Raw genomic sequence first — 19767 nt, 5'->3', positions numbered from 1 at the left:
ATTTATATAGTGCACTGTGAACACAAATTAGGTGTCTATTTACTTGTGGCCACTCAGTGTACTTTTTACAGCAAAAATAAGTTGAAATGAATATTTGAAAACAGCATTATACATATATTCATTGTCTCACAACACGCACGATTTTATTTAAAAATAAAGAAGCCTCTTTTTCACATAGACCTGATCTTTCTTTTTTTAACTTATACACTCTGTACTTGCAAAGAAAATAATGCAGAGTGTTTGCGTGCTTATATTTCGACATATTATTTTCGTGTTCTTATCCTCTGTGATATCTAAATAGATCGTGCATTCGAATTCTTAATTGAATAAAAGTTTCAGAAGCAATTTTTCTACGTTAATAGACACGTGAGTTCATTGGGCGGTCACCTGGCATGTTGATGCTGCTGTTATCCACTATTTAGAAGCACTTACGCAAATTAAAATACCTAGCCAGCGCGTTAGGTTTCATGGTGCATCTTTATTTATACTAGAAGATCTTGAATTCTTAAAATTATAATATATACTTCTTAGTAACACGGAGGAATAATAATTATCTTAACAAGATCGTTGGAAAAGGTGGAAAAAATGCACAAGCGCCCCTGCATAGATTATCAAGTCAAAATTCGGAGCGCTAGGTGTACGACAAATTTAAAATTAATGTGTTTACGAAAGTAACTTGAAAACAAACATTGGAAAAAATATCTAACTTCTTGCAAATCGAATTTTACATAGGATTATTCTACAATAAAGTGTTCTTCAATAATAGTTTGGCTTTGTGTGCTTTTTTCCATTTCATTACTTTCAACATATTGTCGTTCTAAGGACCTTAAACATGCTACCTAAATTAATCAGTGTTTTGATAATTATTCTTTTATTTTATGACAAAACATCGTCTCTCCATAGATTATCTTAATGTAGGCCGAAGGTTAAGATTGTTAGTTTCATGTCATACGTTAGTTTGTTTTTATATTTTGTAGAGAAAACACATAGTAGCGATTCATGTGTAATCTTCGGCTTCCAGTTAAATAAGTCCACGAACAAAATAAAATAATTGGCGAAGAAAATATGCATGATCCACACAAGATCTTTTCTGCCATTTGCTTTTCGTGATTAAAACCTTTGTAATTGTGAGGCTTCTTCAAAATAAAATATAACCTATTATTAAGGAATGAACAAAAACAGAAATATGTTTTCACACGAATAATTTCAAAGTTGTTGATTTTTTTTCAGTAAATATTTTAGTAGTGGTTCAGCAGTTACTTTTTATTTCGTCATCCTAATTGGTGTAGTATAAAACTAAGAAATAAAACGTTGGAATATATTCTGCAGCCATTAATTGTAAAAAGACGCGATTTGAATATAATTATAAAAAACTAAGCCTCTGTATTTTCGTACATGTTAAAAGCATTTTTTTATTTGCTTCAATAAATTTTAAGGAGCTTTAATGGTCTTCTGGTTCTCGTTGATGCTTAATGAAATAACATTTTAAATATCAAGCTTTACACACACGAGTGTGGGTCCTAGAAGCATAATCACTTGCATGAAAACAATTATTTTCGATTGAATAACATTTCATGTTGATAAAGTCATCTTCATAAAGTACGTTGGTCTACATGTATGCTCTTTGTAGTTATATTTATTTTTTTCCTACCAACGCTAACGTTGTGCAGAGCTATGTCGCCTGCCCATTCGTTTGTCAGACTACATACCAACACTACAAAATTAATATGAGAAGTCCATTAAATTTTTTTTGGACTGAAGGGGTATCACCGACATCTCCTGAATGCATTTCCTTTCTCATAGTGAAAATTGCATGAAACACAGTACAAATTTCACAAATATTAAATAGAGTCTAGTTTCGCCTTCAAACATTATTGTAAATTGATTTAATATTTCTAAATATTTTTGTTGTTACTTCCTTTTGTCTCAGACCTTCAACATAGTATTTTTTATAAGAAAGTTCCATGTTTCATATCCCATCAATTTCAAGTTGTTTGATATTTATTAAAATATTTTTGTACTTTATTTCGCCGATTGCAATAGTTTCCCTTTTCGAGTATAAGTCACAGAAACATAAAAAAACTGGTAAATATTTGTTGGTGACTTAGAACCTTACCTTTTAAAATAACGTCAATGTTACTTCTGTCAGGCTAGACATCATGATTTATGCTAACAAAATTCTTTGTCGAGATCTACCTATATCTAATAAAAGTTTCTTTTAAATAAATGACAAGTTGTTTCATTTGTGTGCGTTGTTTAAATACAATAAACTTAATAATCTATATAATAGTATTGTCTGTTGTCTGTCCATGTAACTACTTCATAGGATGTATATAGATCGCCATCAAAGTTGGTATGAAGGATCATTATGTCCATGCGGGGCTGCATACAAATTTTGAGTTTTGCATTTTACGTTTTGCGGTTTTTATGAGCGTTTTTGTATTTTTACCACTACTTCGTTCCCTGTTGATGTATCTTCACCAAATATGGTATGGAGGTTAATTGGGTCCATGGGGAGACACATGCAAATTTTTATTTTGCATTTTGCGGTTTTTATTTTGTGTTGTTGTTTTTTTACCATTACCTCACCTTCTCTGGATGGATCTTCACCAAGTTTGGTATGGAGGTTCTTTGGTCCATGGAGAAGTATATACACATTTTCGGTTTTGCATTTTGCAGTTTTTATGGGTGTTTTTGCATTTTTTACCACTACTTCGCCCCCTGTTGCTGGATCTTCACCAAATTTGGCATGAAGGTTTATTGGATCCATGCGGAGATACATGCAGAATTGCAGTTTCAAATTTTGTTTTGCAGATTTTATGGGCGTTTTTGCGTTTTTTTGCAATTACATATAAGGGAAGCAACGTTTCATGTCCTAAGGGGACGGGTACTCCAGCAAGTATTCAATAAATAAGGATTTGAGTCATTGTAATATTTTGCTGCCACCTACCGTACTTATTAAACCTAACCAAAACTTATCCGATGACTTGTCATAGAAGAAAATATCTGTATCTTTAAAACGAAAATAATTTTACACGAGAATATATTAGAAACGAAGTGTATTGGAGATATTAAAAATCCCGATATTAAAAATCCTAAGTCTTCTAAACTTTTCATTAGATCCCTTTGTTCATTTCTACAGGAGCTCTGGGTATTCAGTATTTCAAGAAATCACTGACTATTGCTCAAACCATTTCATTTACTCTGCATTGTCTACATGGTTTATGAACTATTCTATACAATCGTATTTAAAAGCTGGCTATATGTATTTTCAAGTGTGAACATAGAAGTAATTGTCCAGTCTGTGTACTGTGACATCATAAAAAGGTGGCAACCAAGGGCTATAGTAATAAAACCACTAACAGAGAAAAAATATCATATGAAAATCAAGACGCAGATATATATATACCTCAACAAGATCGATAAAAGCTTTGTCTATACGCAAGACTTCTTGTAGCTGCCAATTACACTAAATAATTGTTATAAAATTAAAAAATATATATATCAATTTGAAAATATTTTAAAGTTAAAAATTGTTAAAATATATTTTAAAACATTATTATTTTTTGACTGTGAAATCTGGTATGAAGGTGTTCCGTTCACCAATTGTGGCAGTGTCCTAAATCAACTGGACAGCCACAGCTTCATGAAATGAACTCTACTCAACAGTGAACTGATTACATTTTCACACCGATACAAATTTTCTTGAACTTTATAGAATTGTAAGTAACTTACTCTTTATAATGGTTAGTAAAGATAAAAGAACAATTATGATATAAAGTACAGAGCAGCAGCAGTTACAGATTGGTGATCATCGAAATACACTTGCTTTTAACTGACACTGATTCCCACGCTCTAAAAATCATTATTAAAAGTGTTTTCACTCATTCCACATGTGACTTTGATCTGTCATGTGACTGCTGTTACGTATTAGAATTTCAAATAGCCTGAAATTGAGTTAAATGATATTTTAAATTTAGTAGTTAAATTGTACTTTGGATTTAGTATTTAAATATATGCCGATATATAGTCAGTTCATGATATTTTCCAACAATATTAAAACAACCAGTTTCTTTTCTTTAACACAAATACGCTTTAATATACACACAACAATACAATTTACAATTACAGTTATTACAACTAGTTATTACAAACAATTATTTATAAACAAAGGTTTCACAAACTTACAAGCAATATAAAGTCTTCTTTCTAAGCTGGAACTTCTTCGATATCTTATCGAGGTTGTTCACGATGAGCGAGTTAATTACGAGTTGACGTAGGTATAATTCACTTAACAGGAAGCTAGCTATCTTTGTCCTTCGTTATTTACCAGCCACACACGCCGAGTTTTTCCACGATGAATTTATATAATGTTTTCGTAAAAATACTAATGTCGATGAGAATCCACTGAAGTTAAATGATTTGTAATGTTCGAACTTTGTAAAGGCTCCTGGTCAAATATCTGATGTTTTCCAATTGATAAGCATTATAACAATCACAGTTATAGCTTCCAAAGTTTATTGCACACTGACTATAGGAAACTAATAATAGATACTCTCTTTTTTGGCGAGTCGCGTTGATTATAGTTATAGACGTGTGGAGGTTTTCTCAAAATTTCAGTTTTACATAACAGTATTGAGCTACATTTAAACGTTTGGGCAGGAGTTTCGCAATACATATCTAACACTATAAGCTATGCATATTTTTAAATATAAATTTAATCTAAACAAAAGTCAATATTAAAATAAATATATAATAACAAATTTGTTGCACTACTAACGAAACACCAAGCAATAGTTTCTAGAATATATCTAGACATTTTGGTAAAAAGAACTACGTCAAAACTGTGCAATACATTAAAATAATTTTGAGGAGGCTTTGAAAGAAAGCAAATAAAACCTGCAGCCACAGCTAAGGAAGTTAGATAATGATTGATGTCTTGCAGTAAAATACGCCTTGTATTGTTAAAGAGGCAGACCGTTGGTGGACGCCGACCTCTCATTACCCACTTAAAGCTTTTATTCTACATTACGACTATACTATAATACTTCCCCAAATAAAGAAAGTTATTAAAGACTTCATGGTCATTATACGTGAAAGAACCACATGCGATGTCAGTGATCCAGAAAACACTCGGTGATCGACCTTGTTGCCTTTAGCTTTAATCTTTACAATAAACATAGAAAAGAATTACAGTCTAAAAGATTCCTAATGGACTGCTTGATTTTTTCTCACCGATCTGTCCTATTCACATGCTAAGTAAGTGTGAAAAAAATCAATAACCGTTAATCAAGCACACACTATAAACTGGACTGGTATGAAAGATCAGTTTAGGCTCTCTGATGTACAAAGTTTAATTTGTCAATTAACTTTTCTCAGCCATCATTTACACTCGACCTTCGCATGTTAAGGAGTCTTGCCGAGCATTTAATTAGACCGGGAATGCCACCGTCACGAAGTTGACAAGAGCAGTTAGCTAGCAGCTGAAGTCACGTAAATGATGTATGCATATGGGAATGACAGGGTCATTTGAACATCATTATCATAGAATGGCCAAAATATGGCCTCGAATGTGACGTTAAGTCATTCTAGATGAAGTTATGTATATCCATGAAGATAAATCAGCAAGCTTCTCTTGTAGATTAGATGTTAAAACAAAACTTAACAGTATAAATGTGTACTTTGTTTAGATAGAAATTAAAATTGTTTTATAATATTAGTAAATAGTTTCCTTTTCTTAATATTTTACATCACGAGGACACATCTTCCGCCATTTTTGGGGTAAGTTTCAAGTACTATGTAAATCATCATTAGTAATGAATATCAGTTTATTCAGTTCTCACTTTTGTTTATATACCTCGAGTGTTAAGTGTTAAGAAAATATATCTTATTTGCTGTGATATAAGCATATATATAACGTTTGCAAGAAGTGGTTTTTATCCTTCAATTTGCCAAAAAATCCTACCTTATTTTATTATATTATATCCACAATTGAAATAAGCCAGAAATATATTAATAAATGTGTCACGTTATCTAAATGAATAATGTTTAGCTTAGATCTTGAAAAGATATGCCGTTAAAGCTACATATACAAAGAGAGTTGGCGGGTTTATTGTTTTATCTACCTTACATATACAGAGGTTGAGTTTGTTTCCTTGTTTTATTGCAGCTATTTTCACTCTGGGCCCGGCATGGCCAGGTGGTTAAGGCGCTCGACTCGCAATCTGAGGGTCGCGAGTTCGAATCCCCATCCCACCAAAACATGCTCGCCCTTTCAGCCGTGGGGGCGTTATAAAGTGACGGTCAATCCCACTATTCGTTGGTAAAACAGTAGCCCAAGAGTTGGCGGTGCGTGGTGATGACTAGCTGCCTTCCCTCTAGTTTTGCTCTGCTAAATTAGGAACGGCTGGCGCGGATAGTCCAAGAGTTGGCGGTGGGTGGTGATGACTAGCTGCCTTCCCTCTAGTCTTGCACTGCTAAATTAGGGACGGCTGGCGCTGATAGCCCTCGTGTAGCTTTGCGCGAAATTCAAAACAAACAAACAATTTTCACTCTGTCCACGGCGGGAAATAAAACTCTGGATTTTACCTTTGTAAGTCAGAAAACGTACCGATGAGCCACCGTGGGGACACAGAGGTTGAGTGCATTATATTAACACGTTCGCAGCAATGTGCCCAACCGGTGTGTCACAACCAACTTTTAGTTATGAACCACGAGACAAACAGATGGGTCACAGACAATTGTGTTTCAAACCCAAATTTCTCTTGTGGCATATGAGTTTGGGACATTGTGACTGCTTCTTGGCACCTCTTGAATGTTTAATTTTTTTACATATTTAATTTACTATGCGGCAACGAACGCGTTAAAACTATTTTGGAGCTTCACGGCGTCGTTACAGTCCATGTCGGCACGTTCGGTCATGCTATATCTGATGACCGTACAACACATTTTCCATAGCAGAGGCCTCCATCGTAACACGGTCATGTTCAAATTACCCTACTCCTCCCTGATTGCTTTCCATAATCTATACAGTATACGAGGAAAACATTTTCTCAATATCCATTTCAACAGTCCAAACGCGATCTTGCATAAATCGGTAGGCAGTATGTTTTCTTAAGGAATAGCATGAATATTCTCCAGCTGCTTAAAGTATGCGACTGTTGAACGAGAGATATAGTTGGAATACTTATGTAAGTGACCAATGCTCTTTGCTTACCACAGAAGGGGTACGACTTTTTGCAAGTCTCTTTCTGGATAAATCTGAAATCCGAAATTGATCCATGTTCCTTTGTTTTCCATTGCCATTCAATAAAACGGATATCACAGTTTGAAAATCCAAAATCTTCGAGCTGTACACGTCTTTATGATTTGAGTATATGAATATGTCGAGTCGGAAAGGATTATTACATATAATTTCCATAAGCGATCAATTTTCTGTGTCCCACCATCTCTATATGTTTATTTAAAATTTAAAATATAAATTTTTATGTTGTATAATTTTAATTTTATTTTGGAGTAGCTGTTAGGTGAAAGGAATTTCTACAGAGTATGTTTTTTGCTGCAAGTTGAAATTCCACACTAAGATATTACCATCGGCTAACGTTTCAAAAACCGACTGTGCTTTCCTGACGCCAGACGATTTTGCAATCCTAAGAACCCCAGGGAGAAAACAGTTAATCGTTTTTTTATTATGGGTCATTTCTTTTCTCAATAGTGTGTTTTATCGATTAGTGGGTAATGTAACAGAAAATAATGGTTTTAAAAGTATCCATAACTGAAGAAAAATCAAACGTGAGAACCAGTTATGACTGGAAATGATAAACATTTATTTCTTCTATTGAATTGACACATAAGACGAACTTTTAATTTATTCGTATTAATAATGTCCCCTGGTGGGACAGCGGACTTACAACGCTAAAAACCAGTGTTCGACTGTCCGCGGTGGACACAACAGCTAACCCAATGTGGCTTTGCTCTAATATAAACAAACAAATGTGCTAAGAAAATCATCACGTTTGACCAAATTTTTAATAACGATTCTGAACGCAACAGCTGTAAAGTTACATCGAAATGTAAGCATCCAACAGAATTTTAAATCAAGAATGTGCATATTCTTCACTGATTGCCACCTGATACTTAGGAGATGTACAATACCCGTGCTCAGAGGCTCAACCCATGTTACATCAGTACTATATATGTACAGCATATAACAAAGACATGTAAGTATTTCTGATGTTATTGAATTAATATTAGTTTTTGCGTACCTGTACGATTTTAATAAAGTCATGGTATGACATTACTGGTTGGGCAAAGCAAGTTGTAAAGCAACGATGAATGCGCAGAAACGAGAATTTCCTGTCATATTTTCGAGCCAACACGCCCGTAAACGCAGAAGGTAGAGACCAAGACAGGTGTCTCTGTTTTGCTTTATATACATCTATCAAAGCATTTGATAAAATTCTGTGCATTCTGTTTAATGGTGCGTATACGCTCTACTGGGATCGGTGGATGAGCCGCGTAAATCTTTTACGGGGAAAGTCTCTCTATCAGAATTATTTACACGTGAACATTCTTTAGTTGAAATACCAACTCATTGGACAGGCAAAGGGAAAACAAGTTATGTATACCTGGTAGCAGCGGCATATATTAGCATTTTTATGTAAGGTTGAGTAAAATAGTTCCATGACAATAAAACACCATTTATGTATCGAAAGGTGTTTTACACGTTTATAACTAATTTTTTAGGTCTTAGCTGCTGACTCACTAATTATCATACGAGTATGGAGAGATACGAAACGACAGACATGTTCAAAAGAGTAAAATGCAATGATCTGTGATGATCAACGTATAATGTATTTTTGAGGAATGCATAAAAAAAGTTGATTACAAAGGAAATCATGTTTTATAGAAAGAAAGCTGTCAACTGTTACAATTAAATTCTATAAACTTGATTATCACTTTTATACATATACATATAACGCTTAACCCTAAATGAAACGCTAAAGAAAGCTATATGTGGTTCACATGGCCAGGTGTTTAGGACGCTCGACTCGGAATCTGAGGGTCGTGGGTTCGAATTCCCGTCCCACAAAACATGCTCACATTTTCAGCAGCGGGGGCGTTAATTTCACGGTCAATCCCACTATTCGTTGGTAAAAGAGTAGCCCAAGAGTAGGCAGTGGGTGGTGATGACTAGCTGCCTTCCCTCTAGTCTTTCAGTGCTAAATTAGGGACGGCTAGTACAGACAGCCCTCGTGTAGCTTTGCGCGAAATTCATAAAACAAAAAACAAATATACGTTGTCCAATCTCTCTGCCTGTTGCCTTCTAATAATATGAACGTACGTTTGGAAAATATTTGTTTTAACTAAATGAACTTTTCAAGAAACCTTTAGCTTATGGTGTACATTATTATTTTGCACTAACAGCGTACGATCTCTGATATTTACAGCGTGTTAAAACACATATTATTTTAAATTTTTAGAATAACCTGTTCTTCTATATGTGTTCCTCCTTCTGATTTATCTTAATACCAGTAATCTCATTTCTCACCCCACTAGACATGTAGATATAGTGACTAACATATTACTTAATATCTTGGTCAGTGTAACACCATTTTTTACACGAAACAAATTATATATTTAACAGTCTGTTTATAACACACATTGTGAAGTAAATATACCTTAATATTGTATAATTAAAGCGATTGATTTGTCGCAAGATGAAATATTTTAGTTTATGATATGCTTTATCTGGATCCCTACATTAAGGAAATTTCAGACCAAAGAGTATTTTATGTAAAGATGTTAAATGAGAGAAACTAGCGAACCAATGGAAACAAGTGTTATATAAAATGAGTTGTCAAGCGGAGATTACAGAAGAATGAAGTGAATGCAAAACTCACCAAATAGCGACATATAAATAGAACCTGTGGAATAAAAGACACATTGGAATAAATTACCAGGTTCAAAACGAATAAGGAAACACTTGCGAATTACATAAAATAAATCGTTCTTCAATTTATTAACAATGGTGTTTGGTAAACCTGTTCATACTGACATCCTCTAAAAAAACTAATAAACTAATTTGATTTTTCGCTTGTTTTGAGAAAATTGCTATTGTTCCAAACAAATGAAATATGTCATTATTTAATGAACTTCATTGTTTGACTGTAAATGTAATTGTGTGACTATACCTGATTTCTTATAATGTCATTGATGTTTAACACTTCTAAGATACGCTAAGACCATTCGTTTCTTCAAACTTGGATAGCGAAAGTTTTAGGATAATAATATAACCAATTTCCACGGTGTGATTAAAAATAGATAAACGTTTGACTATAGAAGTACTTGCAGATAAGTTATTCAGGCCTAATGTTCGTAACAAGATACTAGAGTCGAAATTAAGATTATGTACGATCAAAATGTTATGATAATTTACACCAGTCCGATAAGTTAAAACATATAATAGCTATTTTATATTAATTTAACATCTTCTGTACTTCTGAAGGCATGGGTACATTTCTAACTGGAAGCGCTCATTAAACTATATACACCCTCTTCTGAATATATCAGTAGATCAGTCAAATCTTTACTTGATACACACACACACACAAATTATATCAAGATCAAAAAAAAGATACAAAAAATTGAAATTATGCAACTTTTTTATATAATAAACAAACACCGTTTAAACAAATCAACGCAGAATAACAACTAATCAGCAATTTTTAAAACTAATATGTTTATACATCCGTTTCTTTATTATGTTTCACTTTATTGTTTTATTGTTGAAATGGATGCTATTACTAAGTAATTTTGATAGTGTGAAATTCAATGGATACCCAAATGTGATAAGAAATGTTATCTATGTTGACGAACGTTTGAATTTTTTTGTTATTCTTTTTTTTTTTACTTTTGTATTATCTTATCGTACAGGAAATTTTTGTTTTGTTTTTAAGTCCTTGATAAGTTACATCTTTGTATATAAATCACTAACATAGATAAACTACATGGCTACGAATTCTTAACTCTTAAAATATTTAAAGTTGCCCTACTGATTAGCGTGCCCTGACTGCAAGTCCAACAATTCTAAGTTCTTGTCCCATTACCGTAAGGACTTTTGCCAATTCCCACAATTCGGTCAGACAACAACAGTTCAAAAGTTGGCGGTAAGTACGGTTATGAGCAAATAGGCCTTATGTGGGTTTGCGCTAAGATTATGAAAAAGAAAACCGACAACCTAAACTTGATATTAAGGGCAACAGCGTTGAGAATTTCATATTATAAGAGGCCCCAGTAGCTCAGCAGTAAGTTTTTGTACTTATCCCAATGAGACTCGGGTTTCGATGCTCGTCGTGGGTATAGCACAAATATCCCATTTTGTAGCTTTGTGCTTAAGAAAAACCAAATCAAACAATACTATTAAGTATAATTAAACTATATATGTGGCCGATCAGGTGACATTTTTCACCAAACAAAAAAAATTGATGTTCAAAACATAAAATTTTAAAGTAATGACCAATAATCCCGAAATTAATATTGTACTGAATGATACTTGAAAACATATTTTACTTGTTTTCCTCATGAATGAATGCAATAAAAGATTATTTTTATTATAAAATAATAAGAAACGCATCAGTAGTCCATGTAATAACGTGTTCATTTTCTGCTCGCCACAGAACACCACCATAAAAGGATTTTCAGCTTTGTAGATGGAATCTATGAATGCTGCTTTTCTACGGTATTTTTAGTTGCAGCTATTTCATTAATCATTAATCCTATAGAAGAATCATAAGATAATAACAGTTTTTTTTTAAATAAATAGAACTGATTTTAACAACAGCATATACATTTGATCATAATTTCAAGAAGTGATAAACACAGAAAGTACGTCGCTGCTTAACTCTAAAAAACACCGAGCAATTCTTTAAATTTAAGAATTTACTTTAAGATGGTGGTTTTAGAGTGTAATGAAGTATGCCGCTATGATTATTTAATTTACGAAAGCCTTATATTTATATATATATATTTGTAATATTAAAATTAATAAACTTACCTAAAAGCACAGGAGCAATGCTGAAAAAAAAACTATTCATTGAGGTGTACAGGAAAACTGCCTTAAAATTTGAAGCGTTCTTTCGGGGTGACTGACCCATACGTTGAAAACATTCGTAATTGTTCAGTCACTTCACTAAGTTTATATATACACACGTTCTTCGATATATGTTTAAATATTTCAAGTTGTATAACGAAGAATAAATAAAATGAAGAAGACTGCTTTGATTTGATTGTTTGTTAAGCACAAAGCTACACGATGGGCTATCTGTGCTGTATCTACCACGGGTATCAAAACTTAGTTTTTAGCGTTATAAGCCTACTGACTTACCACTGAGGGTCTGAAGAAAACTATACACACAATTTATATCACTAGCCAATTATTACTATAGTCAAATGACTTGTCTTGCTACTTGAATTCAGTTTCATTTGAAATTTTGTTTTCTATTTCTTACGAACAACATTTATTGCATGTTTATTTATTTAAACCCTCAAGAAGAGTGTCAAGATGATTTAACCTGAAAGAGCAGTTTTAACCGTAGTCAAACTAAATTGTTAATTTAGAGCTTCTCCATGCTAGAGGACGCTAACAATAAATATTTTATTTGTTTATTTGTTGAATTTCGTGCAAAGCTATAAGAGGACTACTTGCGGTAGCCATTCCTAATCTTTAAGTGGTAAACTAGCCGTTCCTAATCTTTAAGTGGTAAACTAGCCATTCCTAATCTTTAAGTGATAAACTGGAGGGAAGGTAGTTATTTAACACCACCATCCGCTACTCTGTACCAACGAATAATGGGGTTGATCTTCACATCATAATTCCCTCTCTGAATAAAGCAAGTATAATTACCAGGTCAACAGTAAACGAGTTCTTTTTTTTTAAATACGAAATATCAGATTTTTGTGTTTATATTTTGATTAAAGAATCGTTTTAAAATTAATCTTGCGTTATCCTTTCGATTCTTGCTGTTCTTCGATCTTCCTCTGATGTCTAAGAATACGCCTGGGGAGCAACGTTTCAGAAGGTTGACTAGTTCTAACACAAAAGCACCCGCCTCATTTATAGTGTTCTAAAGATACAATGTTTTTATATTTACTTATTGTTTTTATTTTCCAGTGTTTATAAAATATTTTTAAAATATGCGCAACCTTGAAGAAAATATAGTGACTAAACGTTATAGATGATGTAAGTTTCCGAGTGTTGAAATTCAAATATTATTAATAATAAATTAAATACTAAGCTCACTTCACAATATTTCATCATTGAGGCGAAATGTCACTTGCACGAAATATATACAAATCATGAGGCACAGCTGTGAATGTAAACTCTGTTCTGACATTTCAGTCGCTCGTCACTTAGAACGTCGTTAGTTAATTTAATTATTCTATGTAAAAAAAAAATGATTGAGCTTAATCACCTCCTAAGTGTACATTTTGTGGTAACAAACTGTTCCACGTAGAAAGCTTGCTCTGATCGGAAGCTAGTATTAATAATATATCACAATATGTTAAATAGTCTAGTTCTGAACGTAACTTTCAGAATAACATCATTTCACACGATTGCTTTACTCTACATAAGAAATATATATTCAGTCACTACTTAAAGACTTTTTTAAATTACTTATCTGCTACCAAAAGCGATAAATATTCCAAATTAAAAAAATTCAATCAAGTATTGCATTTTTCCTATTCTGTGAAGTAAGAGTTATCATGTGTTATTTAAACCTTCAGTGCAACTGTTACAAAACGTTATTTTTTCGATTTGTGTCGAAAAGAATAACCCACATTACAGCCTTATTCATTTGAGTTACATGATTATGTAGCATATCTAATAGTGACATTTACAAAGAGAAAAAATTACGCTAAAATATTTGATAATTTCTATTTATAAAAACACATGGAATGGTCAACTATTTACTGAAAGTTCAATAAAGTAAGATGAAAACAAACAATGAATTTTCAATTTTGAAAAAGCGCCGTATTTTCTATAATGTTTTATACTTACTATGACTGTTCTTACGACTTGACTAATTTACTTTCTAATATTTAAGGCTGAGACATAATGGTCGTACTTTAGAGGCGATATGACAGTACTTTCTTCCACAGGATATCACGTGACTTACGTACAAGAGTAATGGTACTTTGATGGAATCGATGTCACGTGATTAATGACAAACACTGCTTTGCTTGAAATAGTGTTTGACGTAAAATCATCATGCAATGCGCAAGCAAGAAGAAAATGTCAAAGATAGATTGTTAGTTAAATTGATGATGAATAACTCTTGGGGAAAAAAAACTGAAAAGAATTTCAATTTTCCAATAATTCGAAACAAAGAGCTTTTACGCTCGCTTTTCATCTTCTATTTGATCCAATAAATATGTTTCCTGGGATTATAGAAGAGAAATTGGGATGTTTCTAACTTTTCATAAATAAAACAAGAAGTTTCATCTTTTTTTTGCCTTAGTTATTTAAAAGCTGGAGGTAACCTTGATTTTTTTATTGAGAAACAAATGAGTATTAATACATTTTTATGGATGTTGCTGGTTTCTTAGAACTTTTCTAATGTTTCCTCTTCGCATCTGAAACAACCATTACCATCGATCGGAATATAACGATCTCAACTATATATAATCATTATATCGCTAATGAAATGAAAGTACCTATAGAACATTTGGAATTTAATGTTCAAACTATTATTTTATTTAATTTGTATGTAACACAGTTAACCCAGAACTATGAAAACAAGTTTAAACTCAGTGGCAAAATAAGATTTATATCAAGTACTTTATATATATACATATATTAGCATTCATATTACGCTAACAGTTAAATTATTTTAATTTCAATTACTTGTGTTAAACTTTATTACATTAGAATATTTTGTCATATTAAAAATTCAAATTTCTATTTTTTATTTAGACAAATAAATGTATGTTTGTTTGTTTGTAGTTAAGCACAAAGCTAAACAATGGGCTATGTGTGCTCTGCCCACTACGGGTTTCGAAACCCGACTTTTAGCGTTGTTAATCCGCAGATATACCGCTGTGCTACTGGGGGAAAAATTTTATGACATAGGTAACTTTTGTGATTCACTTTATTAGATTAATTACTTGTCACATTTTCTAAGTAACATAACTAAAAAACAAAACAGAAACATAATCTACAGGGTAGCACAACTGTAGTATGAAACACATAATAGTCTTTATGTTCTCATTTTGGTTATTTCATGTAATTTACGAACTAATAAAAAAACTGTTGAATTATACTATGGTTAATTAGCATCCGTGAAGTTGATAAAATATAATTATAATGAAATAACTAAGATATTCAGGGTTTATCTGCACCATCGAATATAACAACAATTTACAGTAAAAATAATGTATTTTGATGTGATGTCAAAATAGGATAAATATGCTTCTCTTTATTAGGCCATATGGACGGTTAGTATTAAATAATCATCAGTTAACAAATTCGTAAAATGATTAATAAAAGCACTTTACAAAGTAACCCAACGTATCTGAATTTCCTTTGTTAATTTCAACTTATTTCATTCTTCCAGTTAGTTTATAACAGTGGTGTAGCCAAGGTATGCAATGCCTAAGTAAGGATGATAAATTCTGGACCTATAAATAAACTGGAGTGCAGAAATATAGCTTGTAACAGTAGGGGTGGTGGGGAATTATCAATGAACTGACCCAATCACGCGTTAGTATGTAACTAGCTATATCATTTGGTTTGTAAGATTAAATGCTCCCCGTGTATAGAAATGGTAACCTGGCCATATGATTATAAAATACTGTTATTTGGATGTAATTACACACACTTCAATGCCAGAATATTATACATTTCTTTGGCTACAAACTCATGTAGGTTCTGCAAACATACCCTCAAAGGAACCAGACCAAAGTGCTGTCTGCAACGTAAGCATGCCATGGTGGTACACGAGTAACTTTAAAGGCTTGTCTATGTCTCTGTCTGATTACAACTATGACAATTCCTTAACTTTAAAACTCCTGAAACATATTATTTAAAATCGCAGTTGAAAGAAAGTAAGTGGTCAGAGTTACAGTCAAATCACCTTAATCGGGGCTCAGCAAACTGAAAAGGTGATTTATCATCTTAACTGGTTGTCATTTTAGGCCTTTGTTCGACTGTTTAAAACGTTCGTCCAAAGCTATAAAAGTATTGTCTTCTCACAGACGTCCCTAGTTTTGAACTGATAGGCTAACGTGAAAGCAGCTAGTCAACAGCATTTACCTCCAATTCTAGGGCTACTTTTGTCTTCCCTACTAGTGGGATTTAAACCGCTCTTATAGAATACTCACAGCCCCAAACTGTGAATCAAATTTTTGCGTCCACGAGACGCGAAGTGTAAACTATCAGACTCACAGTTAACCAATAGGCTAGTCAATAGGTTTTTTTTATAACAAGAAAAAGTAGAGTCTGTAGTAGCCTGTACAGAAAAAATAAATTTTAACATGATGATTTTGTACATGGTTGATAAAATTATTACACTTGTTTAACTGTTTAATTATAGGAAATAAAGATCATTTTCCTTAGTTTAACCAAATTTAAACCATTTTATATTTAGACTTCATCACGCTGTGTCTGCATTTGTTAGTATCATGTAACGTAGAAATATTTCATGATTACTTATCATTAATTTTAAAAGGTTTGTTTTAACACTCACAAATGAATGTTTTTCTTTATAGTATTGATGTGAGATTTGTCTTAATTTTTGTTTTATTTTTCAACTCAAAAAATAAAAATTATAAATTATAAAGGCGTGCTTACGTGTTCGTTTAAACAATAGTTATGGCCGATTGTTACGATTTTTGTATAAAACAGACTGGACGAAAACTACAAGTCAGATTAACAGAATAGATTCGAAAACAATAACGAATAATCGCGTTTTAGATTTTTAAAACTTTCTATAAGCAAAAACATGAAATTATTCTTTATACCTGCATAGTTAGTCAATGTAATACAAGTAACAAAGATCTGTTATGTAAGTTAGCTGTGTGTTTTAGCTCTATATCTGGCTACTGCAAAGTAAAACGCGTAAAATAGGTTTCATCCTGAATATTACTAATACCCTTTTATTTAAAATGTTTTATAGGATATTGCCGGTGAATCAGACAGAGAAAAAAATCTTATAAAAGATGGTTATAATGCAGTATAACAGTGATTTGTTTTTTTTTATTAATAAAAACACGTCCATTCGCTATGAACCATAATTAAAGTTATTTGATTCTCAGGCTTCTTTCATACAAATATATCTTTATCGTAGCAAATCGTACCTATAAACCTTGTAAGCCACAATTTATTGCCGCTGCACGAAATACGTTTATTAACTTAAAAGGTTGTTTCATACGTAACGCTTCTCAACCGTTTGGTGTTTGGTATACTATGTAAGGTAATTAACGAGGCCCATAAAGTCAATATGTTGCGTAAGAGACTCGTGTCTGTCTATGTTTTAATATCGTTAAGTCGTAAGAAGAAAATAAATTAAATTTACAATTTGATATTTAAAAGTGGACTAAATCATTCATCTATCAGTAGTTGATATTTTTTTGTGTTGTTGTGTTCTATCTTACATTTTGTTGAGAGTTACAATTTGATTAAGACGTACCAAGGCAGATAATGAATGATTTTCGAAATACTAACTTGTGTTCTGTTTTATTATGTAATTCAAAATTCCTCTCTATATACAAATGATCAAGCTTACACCGTAAAAACTGTGATGATAGGAAACTAAGAATGTACTGATATAACTTCAGAGTATAGAACATAAAGAGTAGATTTATGTATATAACTATATGAAACTCGATCGCTGTAGGTCAACTTAGCAGAAAACAAATGTAACTATTCTGTATTTATATGTAATAATAAAATTTAGTAATTGCACTTCAATAGAAAGTTAAAATTTGAGTTGCTGAAAAAACATGTATTCTAGTTATATATGTTTATCATATTACACTTCTTTATATTTAGCGCTTGCTTTATTAACTACAACATACCTGAATTACAATTTAAATTAAATTTGTTTATATACATATAAACATATTTCGAATGTTGATGTGCTTCTCATCTGGAATAAATATTTTCCTGGTTTTTCATATACTATTATTGCATAAAGATGATTATTCTGTACATATTGAACTATAAATTCGATTCTAGAGAACAAAAGCTAAAATTAACATTTGAAAATAATTAAAAACGAAGTAATATGTAAACTGATTCCTTCCGGACTTTATTTGTTTGGAGTCCAATCACTGAAGACAACATTTCGGTCTAGTTCTATTGACCTTTCATAGTTAACGTTTCGGAAATATATATTGACCTTTTTGAAGTCTTTAGATGTGCTTTTAGAACAATGGAAAAAACTACGTTACAAAACAAAAATATATTGTTATTTTTGCGTTTACTCGAACAACATTTTCAAGCAGTGAATTCAGAATGGTAATGTGGAAACTGGTTTTTTTTTGTTGCTTTACTTTTGTTTTCAGAAATATAAGAAAAACGTTGTTTAAAGGTTCTAGTAACGTTTAATTGATAACTATACAAAATCCCCTCCATCTATAGGCTATTTCAAGTATACACCCATAAACACTATAACTTATTTTATAACAAAAAGATAGTTTAGAAATATTTGAATATTGCTTCAACCAGTCTTTAGGCTTCATTATCCTTGTGCTGTCTTGTTAACCTGACAGATGTAAAAAACTAAATACAACGACGGATTCATTAAAGAAACTGGATTATCGATCGCTCTTTATTTAGTACTGTTTTTCGCTGCGTCTTCTAAATGTGATTAGATGTTTTCCCCTTCTTGAGGCAACCAAGTGGGTGATACAGCCACCACATAATCCTCTTATGTACAACATTCTCCCGGCTTATTCCGCGTTTCTTTTGTTGTTCTTAGCATGAAAAACAATGTTTAAATGAGAATAGCAATAAAAAAAAGGTTTAGGTGAATGTATTTGCACAGTGATTTTGATTAGAAAACACACCTTTCTGGGAAAAGTTGTACGAGAATACTGACAATAGCTATAATTTTTCAAAGTCAAAGATAAAATGAACAAATCTAACCTCAGCCGTGGTATCTCCCAGTTCAGCCTTAATCCGATTACCATACATTACAAGACTTTCAGTCCTTGAGAGGAAACATGCGGGTTGAAATGTTACAAGAAAATGATGGTGGAGAGGAGCTTGCCTGCAGAATTATTGGAATATTTATTTCATGTCCCGATTTTTTATATATTTTTTGTAAATCTCGCTGTATAAGCTTTGATATATCTAAATTTTATTTTTGTCAGTTATTATTGAATATATGCTTAGAAAGATTATGGATGTAGCCATGAAAATGTTTTCATATTACGATGTCCTAGCTTGTATGAATATGTTAGTATTTGGTCTGTAAAATACCACACTCCTTTAATGACAGTGGAAATCATCTTTACTTCCAAGCGTAGTTCATCTACTTAGTTCAATGTGAATTTGAATTGTGCCCCACAATCAAAAGCGATCGTTACAAATGTAATACGTTATGTAATAAAGTTTAACATAAGAGGTAATTTTACGTTTTTATTTTAGCAATTTATTTTTTTTTCCCTTCTCAGTTTCCTCAAAATAATTCATCTCTTTATAAAAAAATTGAAACAACTATTTATTATTACTTAAACTATCGATCTAAACTAGTATGGTAACGT

General features: G+C 32.2%; 1 protein-coding gene across 7 annotated transcripts in view; it reads right to left on the bottom strand.

Moving 5' to 3' along the window:
* Positions 1-19767, bottom strand: part of LOC106458496 (chondroadherin-like) — a 55942-nt gene that overhangs the window by 18230 nt on the left and 17945 nt on the right. The window contains exon 2 of one of the 7 annotated variants that reach the window (XM_022384735.1): positions 9903-9926. The exons of 5 other annotated variants lie outside the window; for them this stretch is intronic. In XM_022384735.1, the coding sequence (XP_022240443.1) occupies positions 9903-9915 (13 nt within the window). In that variant the 5' untranslated portion in view covers positions 9916-9926. Of the gene's footprint in view, positions 1-9902; positions 9927-14059; positions 14080-19767 lie in introns of those variants that run through there. One more of the 7 variants, XM_022384739.1, reaches the window with a different exon arrangement.

The sequence above is a fragment of the Limulus polyphemus genome, unplaced genomic scaffold, assembly GCF_000517525.1.
Source record: "Limulus polyphemus unplaced genomic scaffold, Limulus_polyphemus-2.1.2 Scaffold476, whole genome shotgun sequence".
Taxonomy (NCBI): Eukaryota; Metazoa; Arthropoda; class Merostomata; order Xiphosura; family Limulidae; genus Limulus; species Limulus polyphemus.
The sequence above is the reverse complement of the archived record's forward strand: the minus strand, read 5'-3'. Positions and strand labels throughout refer to the sequence as shown.